General features: G+C 42.5%; 3 protein-coding genes across 4 annotated transcripts in view; all 3 read right to left on the bottom strand.

Moving 5' to 3' along the window:
• dock8 (dedicator of cytokinesis 8) overlaps positions 1–2,227 on the bottom strand; it is a 50,312-nt gene extending 48,085 nt beyond the window's left edge. The window contains exon 1 of the mRNA XM_084024433.1: positions 1,979–2,227. Coding sequence (XP_083880559.1) covers positions 1,979–2,031 — 53 coding nt within the window. The 5' untranslated portion in view covers positions 2,032–2,227. The remainder of the gene's footprint in view (positions 1–1,978) is intronic.
• Positions 2,228–6,762: 4,535 nt separating this feature from the next.
• Positions 6,763–9,573, bottom strand: foxd5 (forkhead box D5). Its single transcript, XM_084024448.1, has one exon. The coding sequence runs from the start codon at positions 8,069–8,071 to the stop codon at positions 7,043–7,045; it is 1,029 nt and encodes a 342-aa protein (XP_083880574.1). The 5' UTR covers positions 8,072–9,573; the 3' UTR covers positions 6,763–7,042.
• A 108-nt stretch (positions 9,574–9,681) lies between these two features.
• On the bottom strand, positions 9,682–22,469 carry cbwd (COBW domain containing). Of its 2 annotated transcripts, none has more exons than XM_084024446.1 (16): positions 22,322–22,469; positions 21,847–22,001; positions 21,081–21,167; positions 20,611–20,707; positions 20,104–20,195; positions 18,332–18,391; positions 17,750–17,787; positions 16,640–16,686; positions 15,801–15,887; positions 15,553–15,597; positions 14,956–15,012; positions 12,992–13,043; positions 11,289–11,357; positions 11,134–11,199; positions 10,882–11,008; positions 9,682–10,291 (listed from the first exon to the last, which is right to left on the bottom strand). In XM_084024446.1, the coding sequence occupies exons 2-16, from the start codon at positions 21,971–21,973 to the stop codon at positions 10,218–10,220; spliced, it is 1,125 nt and encodes a 374-aa protein (XP_083880572.1). In that variant the 5' UTR covers positions 21,974–22,001; positions 22,322–22,469; the 3' UTR covers positions 9,682–10,217. The 2 variants fall into 2 exon arrangements, with proteins under 2 accessions (XP_083880572.1, XP_083880573.1); XM_084024447.1 differs by having other exon boundaries at positions 21,847–21,976; positions 22,322–22,461.
• Between the last annotated feature and the right edge of the window lie 757 nt (positions 22,470–23,226).

Genomic DNA, 23,226 nt, shown 5'->3' with positions numbered 1-23,226 from the left:
CAGATGACATTAACCAGAGCCCACAGGAAATCAGATGTAACTCAATCCGGAGCCGCCTGCCACTAAGGAGTATTGAGCGACAGCGGCCCCACATCCACAGCTGTCGTCACACCTGTTACCATATGCTTGCAAGTAACATCACGGGCAACGGTAGAATATTAAGTGTTATCTTCCATCTATTCACCAAAACTGTGCCGCGCGATCATGGCGACTGAGAAAGTCTCACACCTCTTTTCCATTCCCTTTTTTTGTGTGCTTATTAAGAAACTTAACATTTCCTGATTTTAAACTGCCACGAGTGAGAAAAAAAAAGTGAAGTGAAACCTGGAGGGACACGCTGTCCACAGTGTGCAGGATTTCCTCCACACTCCATCCTGAGAGGAACTGCCATGAGCAACCATAGAATAGTTAGGGTGAATAGACGTGAGGAATATATATTAGTTTATAGCTTACACTTCCTAAAATGACAAACCTCTGAGTCAGCTTTCCATGAGCTATTGACAATATGTTGCTCTAACATTACAACACAAAAAGAACAAAACAAACCGTGTTGTTTTCAACTCCAACTCACTCCAAGTCACAACAACACTTTGAGAAATCACTGCATAATTACTCACTGGCTCTGCTGTTTCAAACTTTGCAACCACAAAATCTGCTAACCCCAGTGCTGTGCTACATCACAGCATCTATTGACTCTGCTGGCTCATCACTGGATTCAGGCTGAGACCAGAGATCCTGCAGCATCTGAGCTCAGAGCTACACAGGACAGCACGGCAAGCATCTCCTGGCGATTACAAGCAAGGCTACACGGTGCAGCCACTCTGGTGGTGGATGGAGGATTTCACACTCACAGAAAAGGAAAGAAAGAAATAATGTGAAAGTGAAACAATAAGACGTTAAATCTGCAACTATTTAGATGATGAATTCCTCGTTTAAGTCATTTTTCAAACAAAAAAATGCTTGACATTTGCTGGTTTCAGCTTTTTTCACTGTTTTATAGACATTAAATAGTTGTAGATAAACAAAGAAACATAGAATTTGAAGATGCGCCAGGACATACAAAATGTTTGGATGGTTCACTTATGAGGGCTTTTAAAAGCTACAGATCTTTTTTGGTTAAGAGAGTGCTTTAAAGAGAGTATCGACTGGGATTCAAACACTGCTTGTGGACTATGAAAATAAATCTCAGGGTAAACAATCAATCTCGTCACCATCCATCTCCAAATCTGACCAGAACCCCTGGTGCACGATTGAACTGCTGAAACATCACACAACAAAGTATTCAATAATACAACTAACCCCCGGAGAAGCTTCATCATAGGAAGCATTGTTTTTAATTCGTCATACTACAGAGGAGGCATGGCACACAATAGACTTCCATGCAGCGATACATGCTTCCTCCACACCTGGCCAGTGTCACAGCAGGAACTATATATATGGTCCACATCCCTCCTGATTTACAGCAGCTCCAAGTCAGACCCGACACCCACCACAGGAAATGATCACTACTCACACTAGATATAGAACCAGCATCCTCACCAGGAGGAAGTGACCACTGATATAATACAGATTTGTCAGCTTAATGTAGAAGCTTCGGCATTGTTTCCACTTCTGAGCGTGTGTGTGTGTGTGTGTGTGTGTGTGTGTGTGTGTGTGTGTGTGTGTGTAGCCTATATATATATATATATAAATAATAAGCTACGGTGTGTCTCACGTGGCCAGAAGTTAACTATGCACCTAAATAAGTTGAAGAGAAGTTTTGGCTGTTTATCTTCCTGCAGGCAGCCTTTTTTGTTTAATCTAACCTGCCGCATTAACATTCACAACATGTGGCTGCCTGCTTGCTCCACTGTGGAATCCCCTCCGTCTGTCAGGACAGAGCTCCCAACCTCCCTCCCTCCCTCCCTCCCCGCCTGCCTCACCCCAGGGAGGCACCGAGAGTTCGCATTCACGCCTAAACCGAATTGAATGTGTGTACCTGTTGATTTTCAGAGCGAAAGCCCGTCGCTCGGCGCTGTTCATAGACGCCATGCGGGTAGTTTGTAGTCCGGAGCCCGGAGTCCGGTCCGGTGTCGGCGGGGGGGGGTTTGTTTGGCTCCGGTGTTGTGCTGCGGTCTCGCCGCCTCGCTGTCACCGACGCGCCGCCACTTCTCCTCGCTACAGCCCAACTGTCATGTCAACACTCATCTTGGTTGTGGCGGCGGCGGCAGCAGCTTTCCTGGGTGTCAACTTCCGCGTTTTGATTTGCGCCATCCCGTCCAGAGAGAGAGAGAGAGAGAGAGAGAGAGAGAGAGAGAGAGAGAGAGAGAGGCGCGAGAGGGGTGGGAGGGGATGACGGGACAGTCTGGGTGAGACACGTGCGCTCCCTCGCTGCAGATAAGATGTGTGTTACAAGCGGTCTCGTTTTCGCTCTCTCTCTCTCTCTCTCTCTCTCTCTCTCTCTCTCTCTCAAAGACAATTCAACACTAATAATTCAGTTACCTCGTTCTTCTCATAAAAACTGTTGCAAAAACGGCAGCAAATTTGCACACTGCCTCGTGTACGTTGTATATAGTATGATATCCTATTGTTATTTATTTTATACTTTAGATGTATTCTAGTATATCTATTTTTGTATATTATAATATATTATTTATTTTCTGTATTATATATATATTTATTATTTATTTTATTTTGGAACTGGCTGCTTCAACAAAATAATATGAATTATTATTAATAATATCATATAATCTATATGCATCCATCTATCAGAGTGCTGCCGGACAACTGTATTTACGCTTAAAAAATTATAAAAGTGGGGTTTATTTGGTAAAATGATCCTGTTGAACAAAACAAACAAAAATAATTAAAATAAACTTTGCCTCAAAGCAAAATCCAACAGAAAAATCCTCCATGTCTTTTTGTTGAGGGAACTAGTGTGATGCTAATTTCCGGGTTGGCCTGCAAAAAAACATCACCCTTGTAGCACAAGATGTGCTTATAATCATTGGCTTCCCTCACCGTTTCCAGTAAATGCTGTCTTACTTACAATCAATGGACTCATTACAAGCTGTGAAGGTTATTTAACTCTCAAACAGCCAGGGCTACAACCCCAGGGCATAATGGTGCAGTCAGACCGGATTCAGGCTGGGTGACACTTATTCACATGTTGTGGTTTACAGCCAGTAGGACGGGATATAGAATAGCAAGAGTTTTCAGCATGACTTGCAGTCTAACAGCATTATTCCACACGTTGAAAATTAAACCGCTTCTTATCACACGCTTGACTTGTCAATTCTCTCATTGTTCTCCCCTTCTCAGCTGTTTGTATTATTTTGCTGTGCAGCATAACATAAACAATGACATAAACAATCAATTTTTCTTTTATGAAAGATCAATTCCACCTCTTCCTCCCCCAAGGCTCGACTTCTGGAGAACATCACAAATTTCACAAAGTCAAAGTTCAGTCTCACTGAACTTTGCTCAAAGGCATGAAAAGGCATCCATTCATGACCGGAAGCGAGTTCATCGCCCCGTCTTTTATGAAGGGATCTTGTGAAAGACTGCCCTTCGTAAGTCCCCCACTTTAGGAAAGTACAATAAGACATAGTTAGTCCTTTAAGGACAAGAAAAGTCTTCTTAACATTTTCCTGTTGAATATCTTGTCTTATTTTGATGCAAAAAGGTTATTTGATCACTATAGCAGAACCTCACTGCCCATGTTTGTTTTGTTTTTATACATGTAGTCAAGAAGGAGCCATTTCCCACCAAAACCCATGTAGGCATCGCGCAACAGACCTCTGGCACAACAATCTTTTGCGTCATCACTGAAGGGTGTATTGTGACAGGCCTATCATTTTCACAGCTATGAAATGCAGTAATTCATAGTCTCATGTGTGTTTCTTGCTGTGAAAGGCTAAAGTCCTTCTCTGAGAAAAAAAATACTGTTTTTGGCTAAATCATCAAGGCCACATTAAATAATTTTGAGCAATTACAATAATTATGCTTTGGTTGTAATGTCCAACCTTTTCTCACCTTCTTCTCCTGAAGGGAACCCAAAGCATTCCAAGGCCAGATTTAGTCCCTCCATTAAATTCGTCATCATTTTTATTATTTTCAAAAGGAATTGTGATATTCGTTGATGAGTTTATAGATACCTTATACCCTCAACAAGTGTCTCTTAAACATCACTATAGCAAGAACATCCTTAATGTGGGGGTTTAAGTGTTGATGTTCAGGGCTAACATTGCATTATTACTGTCAGAGAGATACGTTGATTATTTTTTATACCACATACTATACCAAGCTCATTTAAAAAGGGATGAGACTCCAGGTCTATGAATCAAACACTGAGTTTATAGATTCTGTTATGCATGTTATTGATGCAATAATATCACTATAATATCTCTAATCTTAAAAGTCTTGCAGGACTCCTGTATGTTTGTTGGTGTAAGGTATTTTTTTGGCAGCCCTGTAAGCACCTTTGCCATAAATTGGTTTCTGTCGCCCTCTTGTGGTCGATGCTTCACACTAAGATTAGTCTGCTCTGAGAAACTGCAGCTGACACGGAGAGAAACATAAGAGTTTGTGAATTTATTACTTAAAGTTACATTTTTAAAAAGCCTACTGTAAAAGTTGTAGAAATGTACACTTGTAGTGTACTAACACACCAACAGTTTCGACTTCAAAGACAAAACAAAGCCACGTGACACAGACTACAATTAATTTGCATTAATTAAGCAACAATTGAAATACACCACGAACAAAATGTACTTTAAATAAAATTACAATGAAATAGAAAAAGACAAAACAACAAAACACTAACTGGCTTGACAATGTCGATTTTGTTCATTTGCAGGACTTCCGGTCCGAACGCTGCGAAAGGAAACGGAACCATTGTTAGCGAGTCAGAATCAGGACGGAGTCTCTACGGCGTCGCACGCTGTCAAAACCTGCAACAGTAGCAGTAGAGAAACAGACAGGTCATTTGTTAGATAAATGAAGGAAAGTTGGTTTGTTTTGACTTCGGACCATCAGTGAGGAAATTAAGTGGAAGAAAATAATGTCAGGTAGTGTTTCTTGAGCGTGTTTTTTGTCCTCTTCACTGACCTTAAAAAGTTCAAGAGCCCATCTGTCCAACTAGACCTGAACGCAACACTGGCCCAAAGCATCATTATTCTAAAGATAAATAATTGACAGAGCTGCACCTAATATAATATATCTCAGCAGAGATTATTATATAAATTCTTAAAAAAATAATTAGTTGGCGTTTTTTATATATATAAACGCCAACTAATTATTTTTTTAAGAATGTAGACAGTAGATGTATCAGCCTAATCAATTACACACTAGTTCACTTGTTCATGAACTACAGCAATGTTGCCTTTCTTTTTTGCTTGTGTCCCCTTAATACAAAGTTTCGCTGCTTGTCTGTGAGTTGTGAGCAGTTTCATGGACGACTGATTTTTTTCACATTTTATTTTCTAGAGCTAAAGATAGAACCAAGTGTTAGGTCCTCGTCTGAGTAGTAGAAGCTGTTCAGCAAACATACCTTAAGAACAACAGTGCTAGATCAAAGTGCTAGTAAGGACATTTTTAGGGGGGGGGGGGGGGGGGGGGGGGGGAGTGTTTTTAGTGGGTCATGCTATGCAGAGTCGAGGTGAGTCTTGAGCCTGGTTGGAGGTGTTTCTAGTATGATGATATCATGGAGACCCTATGTGAGGACCAGTTGTCCCCCCCTCCCTTCTAATCCTAATGACAGCTACTATCTGCACTATCACCTCAGTGGCAGCTGAGCTGTAGTCGAAGGGGGCGGTCTGGACCGTCACCACCGGGATGGGGCTCATCTCCATCCTCCTCGTCGGGACCCAGCGGGAAGACGCCGACCAGACAGACCTGAAGCTTAAAGCTCAAGTTCTCTGAAGACCTCGTCGACCTGTAAAGCGCAGCTACGGGGATGGAAGGAAACACTCGGCCCCGAATGGTCTCACCTCCACAGCTCGTGTTGGAGCCCACAGAGCTGCATCCCTCAGTACTGGAGTTAACATCCAGAAAAACACTCCTCTGCTGTTAGACAACTCCCTCTTTTCCTAATAAGTCTGAACAACTGACTGCAAGACAGGAAAAAAAAGAAAAGAGCAGGGATGGAGGCTGAAGCTGTCAGTGGGGTCACGTCTGCTGTAATATTTGGTAAACAGCGCCACCTTGAGGCAGGAAGAAAGAACTGAACCTTAGAATTTTTAAAGAGCGCTCATGATGATTCATGCCACTACAAACAGAAACACAATAACCGAACAGATACTAAAATGTTTTTAGTAATGATGAACTATTATTTGTAATAAATGTTAATGTTTTTTATTGTTCAAAAGAAATATAATTCGGCTTTTTGTATTCTAGATGAGCGAGTTTCATTCGGCCTCTTTTATCAAAGGGGACTTGAGTTTATCTCTAACTAGGTTTCATCCTAAGTAAGTATGCTCGTTTTTCCTGCGTTTTATATTATATCTCCACAACAGCCAAGCTATTGTAAAAAGCTGTTTTAATCGGTAAGCATATCTACTTTTAAAAAGTATTTAAGCATAAAATGCCAAGAAAATTGAATGCAGGCCTATGTTTATGGAAATGATTGACTTTAATAGTATCTTTCAAAATTGACATCGTAAGATGATAAAATATGTTTTTGCCAATAATGTGGGAAAACGAGCTTTAATATCTCAGACTCTTGTTATAGTCCTGGTTTGATTCCTGCTCCCTGGTCCAAACATGTATGTACAAACTGCTAATTACTGCTTCAAGAAACCGAATAAAGAGCTTGGGACATCGCAGAGATTCTTTTCCACATATTTATTTTGACAACAAAAACACAACGAGGGGGTTCCCACAGCAGCAGCGAGTCTCACAAATATATTACCACTCTTCTTATTTACACGGCTTTCTTTAAAAGACACAACTTTGAATGTCAACGCACATAAATATCATGCAGTTAAAACATATTTCTTTAAGAAATGAAGCGACACCAACGTGTCTTAAGCATCGCACATACAGACACTTGGAGCGAAAGGCTTCAGCGGCGATGGTAAGACATGCTTCTTAAAGGAGCAGTGCTCAGCATGGCAGGGGGGCAGAACGGAGTCCCCCTGGGAACCTGCAGGAGCGTCGGAACCAAACAGGCAGCGGGGCCCGACATGACGTGTCCGTACCCGAGCTGTGGGCCGATGGTGGGACACGGTTTGCTCATAATGCTGTCAATGCTGAAGGAGCACTTGGCCTGCGGGCCCGGCTTTGGCTCTAGGAGTTCTGTCGCGCAGAGCTGCGCTCTGAAGTCTTTGAGCCCGACGCGCTTCCCGTGAGCGTTCAAAGTCTGTGGTAGAAGGTGATAGGAAGAGGGAGGCATCATGATGCCCTCCTGCAGGGGGACGTACCGGAGAGGAGCAGCCGGAGGGGGGCTCACCTGGCCCTGCACGCAGTACGGTTGCCCGTACGGACGGTAGCAGCTTAAGTTCGAATAAAACATTAGTCCGTCTTTGCCGAGCTCCGGCTGGTTCCTCTTGAAGCGCTTCCTTCGCCGCAGGAAGCTGCCGTTGTCGAACATGTCCTCCGAGGCGGGGTCCAGGGACCAGTAGTTGCCTTTGCCCGGGTTGCCCGGCTCCCTCGGGATCTTGATGAAACAGTCGTTGAGGGAGAGGTTGTGCCTGATGGAGTTCTGCCAGGCGGGGAACTTGTCTCTGTAGTAGGGGAACTTGTTGCTGATGAAGTCGCAGATGCCGCTGAGCGTCAGCTTCTTCACCGGGCTCTGCAGGATGGCCATGGTGATGAGGGCGATGTAGGAGTAGGGGGGCTTCACCGCGCTGCTCTGGACCTTCCTGGAGGACGGCGCGTCCGCACAGAAACTGCTCTCGCTCTCCCCCGAGGAGTCCGGCTCCGAGGAGTCAAATTCAACCCCGGATTCTGCCGAGGACCCGGGGTCCGTGGAGCACTCGTTGCGATAGAAACGCCCGCTGCTCGGCTCATCCTCGCCAACTATGTCGACCTCATCCTCTTCTAGAGGCAACGTAGCCTGTTGCGAAGCTTCGAATTCACCAAAGAGGGTCATGGTCACACGCGGAGTCTTTCACACAGAAAAAAATAACGCGTAAAAAGTCAACTGCGCCAAAGATGCATGAATGGTTCGCCGTGCGTAAACTGAAACCCGTGCGTAAAAGCGCATCTACAGTCTGGCTGTCCTCAGACCTCGTGTGCCAGCTGTTTGCTGTGGAAAGGAGGGCTGAGACCTTTATATCCTGGGAGACCGCTTCCCTGCAGGCCAGTCCCATTAGCCCTCTGGACCTATCAGAGTAGCCCCCTCGCCACGGGGGGCCAGAGGAGGCGCGCGCACAGGTTTGGGGGGGCCTGGGGAGCCCTGACGTGCGCACGGCCTGTCCATGCAAAGGAAGCTCAGTGTGTTGGATTTTATCAAAACATGGGGAAGTGTTTATGCATTTCATCCCATCTGCCAAACTGCTAGAGTGGAGTGGCAACACGAAATGAAATAAAACATGAAATTATGGAGACAGTAAGTGTGGGCTCTACACAAAGTCGTTTTAATTTTGATCATGTGATATTCCAGATCGCACACACTGCAGCACAGTCGGGGGTGGGATGTCCTTGAGAGTTTTAACACCACGCCTAGCCAGCAGAACCCCCCCCCCTGGAACCCCCGCGGGTTCGTTTAGTTTGCCACCTCTGGATGCCCGCGGGTGGCGTGACCATGAAAATGGCCGTGGTGGGGCTTCCCGCAGCCAGCAGAGAAAAGAAGGCGATGGTCGCCTTAACGAGGCCATCAGCATCAGAATCGAGTAGGAAACGGCCCAGCTGAACGGTGCGCTCTGGGCTACAGGGCTCAGCTCGGCTTTACGACCGGGATGAATACGCGGAGCGATCCTCAAAGCGAACCCCGCTCCAGCAGCGGATATGTGCTAAAAAACTGCGCCGCTAAAACCATCTCCATTGCAAATGACCACGTTGGGAAAACTCCACCTATTTCCTCAACTTACTGGGCCTACTGTGTGTGAAAGAGATGGTTCTCACATGACTGTACCAATAAAGGCCCAACGTGACAAAAACCAGGGAACGGAATGGTTGCAATTAATCAGGAATAAACTGGAATTCAACATTTTAGTCTTACTGTCAGTATTTTGTAAACAAGGCAAAATGTATAATATACCTAGATTATTTCAAAAACTACTTAATTAAAGAAAAGCATTAAATCTCGATGGTAACAATAGTGTCATGGGAGGATGAATACATTTAAGGAATCAGCCAGTTGATCCATATCTTAAAAATGATGCAGGTTTGCATGGAATTAACTAAATATTTCTGAATGATAATTACAGCCAATTATATATTTTAGACATTTTTAGGAAAACTGAAGTCGTAAAACATGACTTTACCTACCATTGATTCATCATATTTGTCAAACAAACACTGTGTGCTCAAGTTAAAAACCCTTTACGAGTTTCAAAAGAATAAAAGCTAAGATGTTAATGCTCTTAAGGGATTTTTTTCCCCACACTTTGTTCAGTATCATGGTGAATTTACCACTTTATCACAAAGGCACTTTGTGTCTGTTGTTATGTTAATAGTCTGCCGTTGTCGGCCAACTACTCATTTTTACAAATGACTAAAAAAAAGTTTTTGATTATATCACAGACGTCTAAGAATATGTTCAGAAACAAAAAGATTTTATTTGGAATAATTTAAAAATACAGGGTGTCAAAATACAGAAACAGAAGCATGTTTTCTTGTTTACAAAGTACAGTTCTATGTGCATCATTTTGCAACTTTCACCACTAACTTGGACTCCCAACCTTTTAAAAATGGCAGATTCTACAAAGCCATATGAATTAAAGCTACTGATTTAAATTCCTGGACCTTTTGTTGCACCTTTGTGTGTGTGACACATTAGAGTCCCCGTTCTGAGCAAGTTTCTGGGTTTCACACAACCTTAAGCTCAGACACTAAGGCAACATAAACACCGTTTGATATGCTGTAGCTTCTAAAGCAGGTACTAGTGGATTATCACCTTTGAAACTACTGTATTGATCACGACTGCAACCGTAACCATCCTCTGACGTACCTCTTGTTCGTGTAGGAAAGGAGTGAACGTCTGAAACACTCCCAGATTTATGGATGGTCAACGCCACGACGTTTGCGCCAGAATCGTCCGTTTTCAAAGCCGAGAGGACAGAAAAAGTTTGTAGCTAATTTCTCTCTGCTCCTTCCACAACTGTAGAGATGAACTGTTCCCGAAGAATGTTCTTGTCCAGGTTTCTACCTGCAGGACAGAGCAGAGATCTATGTATGATGGATTATAGTGGACGGCGGCTCTCAAGTTAGACATTCCAAAGCAGCATGATGCAAGAGGAAAAAAGGACTTTATTTTTGTAATTTCCTAAAAGAAAAATCCTACATAATGAAGACCCATAAACAACGATAATGTAATAATCATGGATGAAATTGAGACAAAATTGTAAAACTTATAGTTTGGTTGATTTCCAGAAACGTTACTCTCCATTTTTGTTTAATTCTCTGCTTGACACATTTAACATTTTTGCAGGTTCCGCTGAACTGCTGTGCAATGAATACAATCTTCAAGAAAAGCATGTCTCTATTTCCCAAATAATGTGTTCCAAATTACATACTTATATAAAAGGAAATTATGGACGAATAAAAAGCAAAACTCAGCCCAGATTTACAGCCAAGATCAGAACACTACTACACTGTTTTAGTACTACTAAGTTAACTTAAAACAAACAATAATAGAAGGTTTTCTAAAAGAGACATTTAATAAAAGTCAATGAATTGGCGGCCTTCCCGGCGGTGTGTAACCATACACATGTGAAAGAAGTGTGTGCGTGTCTTCACCTATAAAGACCAGTCGGTTGATCCGCGGGTTCTCCTCCCAAAGCTGTGGAGTCTCATTCAGGTCATACAGCTCGTGGACCCCCTGCAGCATCACTTGGTGGGCTTTGCTTGCAAATGACACTATGCCCTGAAAACACACACACATGAGTCACGAGTCACGAGTGCCACATTAACAGACACTGAATGAGGCGTTTGGAACTGATTAATACAGATAATAAAGCACACACGGACGACCATTGTGCCTTGCTGTACCTTTAACCGGATGACAGTCATGGGTTGTCCCTCTTTGTTTTTGAACATCTTTTCCCAAAGCAGCTCCTGGAACAGTGGAAAATGGCTGTTTACTTTACAAAGGACTGTGGAGTGGTAGAGCTAATGCGTAATTTGGGATGACGGGGATACGGTACCTGGATGAAAACATTCAAAGCATCCTCAGAGAGATCTCCAGCCACTTCAAACGTCACAGTCAAAATACTCTGAGGATGACATTAAGCACAATGTGAAAATATTATGAGTACATACAACAAAATAAGACATGTTGGGGCTCGGAAGAATGAAAAAAATGTTTTTTTGAATTAAATGAAATGAAGATTTGAATTAAACAGTTTTAAAGGGCTTTTATCCAGCAGAGAAAGAAGTGATTGGATAAAAAAGTAAAAAGTAAGCAGCATTTTAATATTGTCATGGCAAATAACAACTGGTTTGGTAGTTTATAACAAGGCATATCTTCTAAATTTAGTGTGAAATGAGTGTTATCCTATCAGATGTAGTCGAAGTACTCTGTTGCTGTAGCTGTTGTTAAGAGTAACAGTTCACTGGTGACATTTATTTAAAACACATTTTAACATATATTTTCAGTTCACTGAAACCTGAAAAAGTCATTATGAAAGTTAAACAAAAGAAGTGTTTTTACGCCCCGGCTGATGACTTTGTCAATGACTGTGTCAAAAATCACAACTCCACCTGAAACCCATCTTTATCTGCCGACATCCCTCCTTTGTCACTCTTTTTCACACACACACACACACACACACACACACACACACACACACACACACACACACACACACACACACACACACACACACACACACACACACACACACACACACACACACACACACACACACACACACACACACACACACACACACACACACTTCCTTACAGCATCAAAAAGGGGCACTTTGTAGATATTTGGGGGTTTTGTGTCAGAGTGTTAAGGTTACACACTTCCTTGTCATTTGGTATAACAACAGAAAAACAGCATTCTCATTTACATGAAAAGAGCAACACGGGGAAGAGGAGGGGGAGTGAAGGGGGAGGGTCTGAAGGACGGCCGAGCTTCATGCGGGAAAGGGAACTTGGGAGAAAACAGACAACAATGCCGTTATTTACTCACACAAACAACCCTCATCTCTGCTCATCCTGTGATAAAAGGTCATGGTATAAAGCACAAGATGAGGCCTAATTGCTGCGAGGAGTCATCTGGTCTAAAGCTCGATGAAAACATCAAGACAAATGGCATGAGGCTAATCCGGGATTAAATACTCTTCATTATTTACATCTTCACAGAAAAGAACTGGACTTAATTGATGTGTGGATGTTGGGAAGATACACTCTATTCTTATAAAAATTATACACTTTCCTATTTATATCTGACTTTCTAATTAAATGGTGAAGCCTGGTCTGTGTCTTGCATTTTATGACATGTGGGATTCGGTTCAAACAACTGTAAGGCCATAATACGAAGCCAAGACTCTAGTCAGTCTAGCCAACGCAGCGTGCCCAGTCTACTGAATGTCTATGAAGCCGTGTATGAGCGAGACCGGGTGACAAGGAAACATCAAAAGCCCTGAAGTCGATCCCAACACAAAAACCAAAGCAGGGAGGGAGTATTCACTACAGCGTTACAGCCTGGGGGAATGCAAGGCACAATGTTAGCCCCAGGAAAATGCACCCCCCCCCCCTTTTATGCCGTAGGAAACGATGTGTTGAAATAAATTAGCAAACAAAACAAGGAATACTGTAAGAGACGCAAAGGGTTAAGTATCGGCAGTAAAAGAATAAAAGAATAACCGAGTCAGGGTTTGGACCATGCAAACAATACCTTGTCGAGATGCGGCCTCGTGTCTTTCACAAGTCGGAGCTTCTCTGCGAGACTTTTCAGAGGAGAGAAATGATTACAGATCGTATTTAAAATTTATTTAAAAAGGCTCAAAAGATACATTTTCTACCTTCATGAAAGTCAGTCATATCATATATTTAACAAATGCATATGTCAGCTGTACTTCACGGCCATCTGTTGCCTGTTGAGTCATAAAGGATGGACCAGAGCTACATTTTGCGAAAATATGTCATTTTTGGAGTCAACAAAAAGCTTTATATGATAATGACATTATTTTATATATATTTTTAGATGGTTATTATTTAAATATCCCTGCAGAGAGAGCACAACCTCCCTTCTGGTTGCTGATATTTTTTAGGTGAAAAACTTGATGTGATAGAATCGTTATTGTCTTGGACTAAGAGTCATTTTATGTAATTTTACATTTTGTGTTGTTGAACTGCAGTGATTTTGTGGATTATTTTTCTACTTTAGGAATCTTAACCATGAAACAAGGGGGTAGACATGCAGGATGTGCACGTGGTTTTACTTTTTTTGGGCCATGGAAGTTGTTGATGGGATAACATATTTTGCATGATTGTATTTTTATGATTTCCCTGAAACATTGCTTGATCTGTATGTCATTTTTATGGCTATCTATTATGAAAAAAATATTTTAAACTCACAAAGGCTTTCCAGGTTACAATAAATGTCAACCTGAAGATACAATACTTTTGAAAAACTCCTCTCCATGTTCTCTCCTCTCTACACAGTTTTTGCCTTCGTGTTGTGTCTCCCAGTATAATGCCCTGCATGCTGTATCACTGCTTAATGACACAACTCTGAATGGACTTGTGAAAACTTTAGAAATGGCAATTAAATCCGACAAAACACTGACCACCACCCCCAAACAAACTACAGCCCTTGTTCTCCCCTTCAGACCTCCTCATCCTCCCCCTTCCCCGCTGACCTCACAAGGAGGCTAAATGCAGCGTCCAGCAGCTTGAGCCCTGCGTGCTGTTAGTACCACACAGGCGGAGCGGCGGGGGGCCGCTTCAAACAGCCAGCGTGGGACGGAGGGGAGGAGGGGCTTGGACTCTCAAAGGCGAGGGGGGGGAAGGAGCTTTCTGTTGGGACAAGGGGGGGGGGGGGGGACTCCTCGGGAGCCAGTGGACACACACAGCTCTAATCCTCCGCAGCTGGTCTCAGAGACACTGACCGAGGGCATGTAAGAGAGCTTTAACACAGCGGCCCGTTTCATTCACATGAAAGGATGAACACCGACTCTATTCATAAGAATGACATTCTACGGGGCACACAATATGATGACCACCCCGAGGTGTCACAGGGGGACGCTCAATAAGAGAGTGTGTTAATTAGAGAGAAACATGATGAGCAACAGTATCAAAGACCGCTGGGTGCACCGTTCAGACGGACCAGCAACAAAGGCTGTCAATGCAGCCCCGATAAGTTTTGATCCTTCTTTTCAAACAGAACGTGGTGGGTGCTGTATCATCTGCAAACTGGATATTGGTGCCTACCTCAAACATACAGTAAAGTACAGCTGAAGTGACAAATACTTTTGTTTTTTTCTTCTCTGTAGCCTATTTGTTTCCTCTTATCCACAGTAGAGAGTGGAGCATACCATTTTTCCCTTAAATATGTGATTATTTATAATATGTAATTTAGAGACATCACTTTTCTGCCAGAGACTTTTTATTCCAACTCTAAAATGTCCCACTTAATACTTATCTACGTCACCAAATTCCAGGGATCCTCATGAATGCTTCTTTGACAAATATCAGCTGATAAGTCTTTTTTTAAATGCCCAAATATCAATATTGGTATTAATCTTAAAATACCAATATTTATTTATTTTTTTTAAGTTTCTTGGCCGTTGAAGTATCTTTTTCTGAATAAATACATTTTGTGAACATGAACCCTAAACAGGACAAAAAGCAACTCACTTAGCTCCATCCTTACTGTCGAAGGAATGCAGATCCAGCACTTCAGAGAGATCCACCCTGTGGAAGAAGATCACTGATTATAAGTTGGCTAAAACAAACATTGAGGGGCAACTGAAGGGGTGAACTGGCTCAAGCAAAAAGTGGTGGGAATGTTTTTCCGATTAACCCCTCGTTGCACGGTGTCTTTCATCTGTTCACCCTGGCCTGAACTCTGCGGGAGGCTCTGAAACACACCCGAACCTTTGATACACACTGCTTGTGTTAGCCAGATGCTAGCTGGGTCCGATAACACACAACATGCTAACACAGAGGGCACATATACACACATATTTGCACACATGCTCTTTCAAACGTACGCAACCACATCGATTTGAAGACCCTGGGTCAAAGAGCAAAGACTTCTGGGTAACTGGACACCATTGAAGGTTTAGTGTTTATTCAGGGTGCAGCAGTGTGTGTGTGTGTGTGTGTGTGTGTGTGTTGGGGGATTCTCTTGCACAATGTCACGCCTGAACAGTTTCATCTTTGATATAAAGATCTGAGCGGGAGCAGCACGTGGAGTTCATCTGTTACACTTTTTGTTTTGGAGAAACTTACCTTGACCTCTGGCTTTCTAGAATCTTGACAAGACCATTTACAGACCTGAAGTGAGAGGGGGGGGAAAAGTTTAATACTTAGATAATGAACGAAGCTTGCTCCGTCTCCTCCATCCATTTACAACGTTGTTCTTTTTGCCCTCACAAAGGAGGCCAAATGTACTGTTGGCCCAGAGTTACATAAGGAGCTCAAATATAAGAGCATGGATTAAAAAAAGCAGAATAAGGCAGTAAGGATGTGAAGCTGACCTGACCGCCTCTCGGGTCTGAGCGAGTTCCTCCTCAGTCACCAGGTCTGTCTTGTTGATAATGGTCAGGTCAGCGACGGCAATCTGCCTATAAAGACATTAAATACAACATTAGCTTTAATGCCCATACAAAAACCAACAACGGGGACAGGAATTTGCACCGAGTGTCACACTTGCAGTGTGTAACGGTGTAAGTATACGGGTTTTCATGGGTGGTACATGTCAAACTCAAATGGGAGCTGAGCGCTGTTTAGTTTAGAGGTGAAAACACAAATAAAGACCAAGAATGCAAAGGGTCGTGCAATGGGTCTTTCTTCACCAGTGTATTTGTTCAACAACACCGCACAGCTGCTGGAAGAGACAAACAGAGAGAGAGAGACCAGGGAGACGGACTGGCGGGTGGCAAGAGTACGGTCAACATGTTATGAGACATGGCGTCGTGAATACGGAGCCTTTTTTAAAGTTATTGTTTTGGCCTTTTTTTGCCTTTATTCAGATAGGACAGTGTTAGCTATAAGGAGTTAGAGAGAGGGGACGACTTGCAGACAGGGCCGCCGTTCGGATTCAAACCCGGGGCTGCAGTGTCTTTAGTCCTTTAGTCTTTAAGGAACAGTTTTGGGAAAAACTCAGCTTCCACCAGTTTAGCTTAGCTTAGCACAAAGACTGGAAACGGGGGAAACAGCTAGCATCTACCAGCATCCTCTATGGCTCACTAATTGATGTTTGGTCTTGTTTTTATCCCTAAACATGGCAGTGTGGTTTCCCTCTGTAAGAAAAACGTATAGGTGTATTACCCCAAACTGAAAACGAAGTATTTAAAAAGAAGAAAAGCAAACATACCTGGCTGCTTCATTGACGAGTCCTTCTGCTTTTTCCTCTGTTAGTTGCTACAGAAATCAGAGATGGTGAACATAACTTACACATGCAATAAGAAAATTAAAGAAATAAAGAATTGTTCAAGCTGACCCTCTAGATTTCCAAATTTAAGCATCTTCTTCAAAAAAAAAGAATGGTAAAAGAAAGTCTTTGTGAACTTAGTGACCTTTCTCAACACAGGAATGCACAGGAGATTGCTTTTCATTTTGTGCTTGTGTGCCAGCACCATTTTCTCCAAAACAGTTTAATATGTAACAACAGACAGGGCAGGATCACGACCCCCATGAGTGTCAATCTGACATTAATCTGTCACGCGTGCATCACCACAGCTTCATCTCTGAAGGAATGAATGACAACAAAATGTATTAAAAGAACACAATAGAACGACCAGTTGCTGCTTTTTGATTCAACACCTTCTGCACTCAGAGACAAAGGCCCTTCAGAGGTTGGGAGGCCAAGTTGACTCGAAACCTCTCAGACAGTTGAGTGGATGTGACAGTCCTATTACTATGGCCACATCTCTGATATCAATTACTCCTTCACTATCAGTTATCCTCTGCCTCCGTCTGTCTCCCTCGTCTCGTCTCTCTCCAATGAGAAGACAGAGCAGCACCCATAGGCCATGAAATGTGTCACCTCACTGAGTATGACACCTTCAAATGAGAGCCTATTATCTAGGTGTCACTTGTCCTGTTCCTCTTTACATGCCACAGGGAGGGCAGGATGTGTGTCCTCTGCTACTCACTGTGGGTTCACGAACAATCTCACAAGTTTAACAGCTTAGTGATTGATGTATTACCAGGACGCCTATAAAATGCCAAAGAATGGCAAAACTCAAACCACAATATACCACAGTCCAAAGCCACAGCTTTAAAGTGTTTGTTAAGTTTGGCTAAAAGTCCAAAACCTTCACATATTTTAATTTACAGACATTTAAGAAGCTCCGGCCATCAAATGTTGAGCACATTTGGTCGATAAAATGTCTTCAATAATGAATCAACTTTCAAAAATATAAATAAACAATCATGATAAAAGAAGAGGGAAAAAAAAGAAGAATATCTTCTTATCACATACCTTCAGTCCATACTTGGCGTCGATGACTGTGACGATGCCTAGGATAAACAAAGTGATCAAATGTGTCACAACTTGTGCGCATTCTGTTCCAAATTGCCTTTTGGTGTTTAGCTTTGCCCGTTTGTCTAAACCACTTTCTCTGAGTTACTTGAGGTCCACTTTTGGTCTGCTAGCCTGTCACAACAGAGCGGACAGCTGAGTATTTAGTGTGAGAAGTGAGACGGCATTCATGGAAGCTCACACACAAAGACCAGTACGACTGGATACACGATACAAGGAAATATGTCACAACCTACAAACAAGTCAGAGAAAACTGTCTCTTCAAAACTAGCCTACAGTAGGAGCTATTTAGAAATCATATTATTTTATTGTTTGTCGGTCTTAGAATAAAGCATTTTAAGGCTTTTATAGTTTAAAACTGTAACAATGGCAGCACTAAATTTAATGGCTCCCCTTAAGACCAGCAAAGGTATGTTTGACATACTGGACAAACCCATTAAGAAGGAAAAAATAAGAGTATTCCCAACAACAATTCAGTTGCATGATAGACAAAGACACACTGTGTCGTCACAAATATCTTACCATCCAAATAGATGTCACTGCCGAGCTCTGCATCGACCCAGAACATGGAGGCCACAGCTCCTACCGGAGCACATGAACATTGTTAGATTGGAAGTGACTGAAATGAACACACACAAATCCAATTTTTTCAAAATGTCAGGTAGGGAAACATTTTCTTTAAAGAGGCTGTTTTCTTCCTTGTGTATTTTTTCCTATAATGTACTCATTAAACTATATTTTTCCCATGAGGCCTTCAAGAAGAGAGAAAACAAAGCCAAGCCTTGTGTGTTGCACAGGAGTAACTGATCAATTAAACACAAAATGTGAGATGTCAAAGATAATAGATACACTTTACAAGATTGAAGATGTAAAAATGATCACATATTTTTGAGGGGGGGGGGGGGGGGGGATTCAAGTGCAATAACGATATTGCCAATAAGTTTAAAATAGTATTTAAATGAATTTAGAAATGCAGTCAATTATTTTCATTTTTTCTTAATTAGCAGAGGTGATTTGAATTCATTGTTTAAAGAATAAAGATGACAACATGCACAAAGAAGTGAAACGTGCCCATCACTATTTCCCAAGTGCAAAGTAACATCTTCAAATCACTTAAAACCCTTGGATTTTCAATTCATACTAATAATGTAGAACAGAGAAAAAGCAGTGAAAGTGACATTTGATTTGGGCATTTTTCTTTGATAAGTGACATAGGATGTATGTAATGATAATTTGATCATTTCAACGTGGAGTGAATTAACTTTGTCATCCAGGTCTTCCATTTTTGTGTCTAAAGTCAGCATTGCATTATTCAGAGAAACCCTGCATGCGTTCGTTTCAGTCAGAGCTCTGTAGAGCAGATAAAACCAATATCAAGAAGCTTCCAATCGTTTATCTCCTGCTGGTACATTTTGTTTGTTTCTATTTTGCTGTGAACCCCAGCGGTTATTACAACAGCCGATGTTACCATGCCAGCCACAGCTTGTTCACATAATGCCCTTTTGTCAAACTGTCAAACGAGAATAAGGAAGCATTGTAAATATTTGATGGGTGCGTAATGAAAACACTGTTTTTGAGTGGCATGTTTCGCATAACTCATCCAACCTCTTCCTGAATGGCGGCGGGGAATCCCCCGGGAGCTTGTATGATTGACGGCACTGCCGGAGCCAATGACAGACCTGTCCTCGTCGATAACGAGCCTGTCTCAGCCAATGACGGGGCAGAGAAGCGAGGACAGCCCCGGTCTGAGTGTGCCCTGTTGGTTCTGTCTGTGAGGCCACACGCTGCTACCTCCTGACACCTGTCACTTAACGACATGCCCCGATTGTCAGGGCGCTCGCCCGGTAATGGCCTAATATTGATTTCCTGATTCAAATCCAAGAGCTGAGCAGACAGCTAGGTGGGTAGTTTTTTTTTTGGCTGCCCTGATGGAAATAGCTCTTTGGAGGCTCCTGTCACAGCAACACAAGTCTGGTTCTCAGAGTTACAAAATGTTTCACTTCTGATGTGGGTAAAGCCCACATCAGAAGTGAAACATTTTGCCTTTGCTGAGGTTTAGCCATCATTAAGATACAAAGAGAAAAAGACATTGCACGATCCAAGAGTCGGCCCTAAATATAATGCAAGGAATACGTTGTTCTGTGTAACATGAGAAGACTCCAATGGAGCAGTCTTAAGTCAAACCCAATGTACTTCTATACAGTAGAGTCCAGAACGGTAACATTAATAGTGGCCATTTAACCTTTTCAGTCCAGATAACACTATCCTGATGATTTTAACAAAATGTGTGGTACCTGGATCAGCGAGTCCTGTGGTTTCCAGCAGGATGTAGTCAAACTTTCCTTTCTTCTCCATCAGGTTCTCAATGGCTTTAAGACCGTTGTCCCTGAAAAATAAGATTACAGCCACCAATTATCATTGTCTACACTCACATACTACAAACTGTAATATGAAGGGGCAGGGCATGATACACTTAACTTCCTCCTGTCTCTCCTCCAACTTGAATGATTTTATTGATTTTTTTTCTTTTTCATATTTGTATTTTAAGTCATGTTAATATTGTACTTTGTATCAAATCAAAGTGAGAATGACCATACCAGAGATGCATTATACCTCAACAAAACAATCATAACACACTATTACTGCATTCTTATACCTGCATTAGCACAGCAGTCCAAGCGTGTATGTAAACAGGTGAGGAATTAGCTTAATAATTTAAATAATTTAAGCAAAGCAGCAAGTTGAACCTCTAATTTGTGTTTTAATTAACACACATAACGGACTACAACTAGTCTACATACTTGACAGAACAGCAGAGGCAGCCGTTTCTCAGTTCCAGCCATTCCTCGTACAGCTCTCCTGCCTGGCTTACTGAGAGGGACTTCTCCAGGGCGCTGCCTGCAAGTAGACGATGGGGAAGAGAAAACAGATAAGCCTAGTATATAATTATATAAATAATTTGCATATTAATTCAAAAAAAGAATAGTGCCCAAACCAGCCTAAATATTTTAGATAGAGTTCAAATTTAAAGTAATCACTGAACCAGATTGTGTAGCCTAGTTAGTTGGTAAAAACACACATGCATGAACTCCTTTCAATTCTAGGCAAAGTTGCTAATGTGCTGCTCTCTTGTGGAAAACGGAGGGAATAACACAATAAGCATCAGCCGCCAATATGCATTCAAACAGACAGTTTGAAGCATATTTGTTAGTTCTGAATAAAATGAAACTGCTACTAATTTGGATTTCTCTGAAAGTCATGATTAGTTTACCCTCTCCAAATTCATTGAGGATGACAGCAATCCGCTTGTTGTGTTGTTCTGTCAAGATGTAGTTCAGGAGTGTCGTCTTTCCAGCACCTATGAAGAAAGAAATGCATAGAAATGATGAGGAAGCATAACGAAAATCGATCATTAGGTGAACAACACCTGGTCCCGTCGTTGGTTGGGATGAGTGTCTGAGGTCATATTCAGTCTGACCTCTTTTCAACACTAAGAATCACACATCAGATCTTGATGAACGAGTTATTCAAGCTAAAATCTTGCACCAGGAGGAACCCGGGGCCCATTGCACCAGGAGGAACCCAGGGCCCACTGCACCAGGAGGAACCCAGGGCCCACTGCACCAGGAGGAACCCAGGGCCCACTGCACCAGGAGAAACCCAGGTGATGATCATGGTGTATTGAAGAAAACTTGAAACTGGCAAGACCATGGCATGAACTAATGTTTACAATGTTGGCTGAGATAATAAATCAAGTGAGAAGTAGGCTCATTTTTTCACAGACTTCCATTCAAATCAGACTTCTTTTTTCAGAGGAGTCGCCCTCTGATGGACGGTAGAGAGAATGCAAGTTTAAGGCACTTCAGCATTAGCTTCCATTTTCAGAACTGGAAGTTGGGTTCAATCAACGTATTTAAATATTTGAAAACTCACTTATGAACCAGTTTTGAACGTCTTTTCGAGAGAAAGACGTTTTTTTAAACAGAAAATGCTTGCTGGGTAAAAATTCTTCAAAGATGTGAGTGCACGTGTCTCACCGAGGTAGCCTGTGATGATAGTGACAGGGATCTGCTCTGCAGGGGGACCAGGCGGGGTGTCGATGGGCACCAACTCTGGGCAGTCATCTTCCTCCTCCATCACCACACCGTCCACACCCGAGATCATGTTCTGTCAACAGGGAGACGAGCTGGAGCTGATGAAGCAGCACAGAAACACGTTTGAGTGGGATTACTGGTGAAGCAGAAGGAAAGCAATCCCGTTTCAAAGCGTCATACACATCAAAATAACGGATAAATTATTCGTCAGATCGTAGAATTTCAGCAAAACAACAACAAAAGACCGACGAGCTGTATTTGTGGTCATTAAATGCGAGATAAAAAGTGTTAAGAGCCCAGAAAACGTGAAGTAGTGAAAGTGTGTGTTCAGTGAGCGAGCAGAGCCAACATGGACGTCACATAGTAACAGCAAAACAAAGCCCCTCCCCTTCTTTTACGGCGGCTACTGACAAATTACCTGACTGTTTCTATTCGGGATGCAGACGCTTCAACTTCTCTTCCAATACGTCCCGCTGCACACCGCTGCTGTTGCAGATTTTGACAGCGTGCGACACCGTAGAGGCTCCGTCCCGAGCCTGACTCCGCAACAATAGTTCCGCTTTCCTTCGCGGTGTTCGGACCGGAAGAAGATAAATAACATTATGCAGTGAGCCCGGACCGGGGATTAAAAATGTCGATCTGTAATCGAATTACGTCTTCGTCAATCCCACATTGTGTGACGCAGTAATGTGCAGTTTATACATAGGCCTTACATGTGTCTATAAACTGCAGTAATAAAACAAGCGAAATAATAAGAGTCTATAAGAAAAGGCACCTGATATTAAAGCTCGTTTTCACACATTAGGCAAAAGCGTATTTTGTTATTTTACGATGTCAATTTTCAAAAATAAAATAAAATAAAAAAAATCCCAATTTAATTGTATCACTACATACATCAGAAGCTGCACATTTATTGCAATTAATAGTCCATCGTGACTAAAAACATTTAAACATCTGTTCGGTTATTGTGTAGTTTCTGTTTGTCATCAGCGCTCTTTTTAAACTGAGTCCTGTTCTTTCTTCACGCCTCCAGGTGGCGCTATTTACCAAATATTAGGGCAGACACGATGCAGACGGCTGCAGCCTTCTTGTGAAGGCCTAACCCGCTTGCATTAATACGCGCGGGTGTGTGCGTGCATGTGTGCGTGCATGTGTGTGCATGTGTGTGCGTGTGTGTGCGTGCGTGTGCGTGTGTGTGTGTGTGTGTGTGTGTGTGTGTGTGTGTGTGTGTGTGTGCAGATCGATGGTTTGCTCTCAATGAGAAAGTTCATCCCCCACTTCTGAACTCCTAGAAGTGACCGCACCGACAGCTTCAGCCTTCAT

This window comes from Eutrigla gurnardus (genome assembly GCF_963514095.1).
Source record: "Eutrigla gurnardus genome assembly, chromosome: 13".
Classification (NCBI taxonomy): Eukaryota; Metazoa; Chordata; class Actinopteri; order Perciformes; family Triglidae; genus Eutrigla; species Eutrigla gurnardus.
Note: the sequence above shows the minus strand (reverse complement) of the source record. Positions and strands in the feature narration are given on the sequence as shown.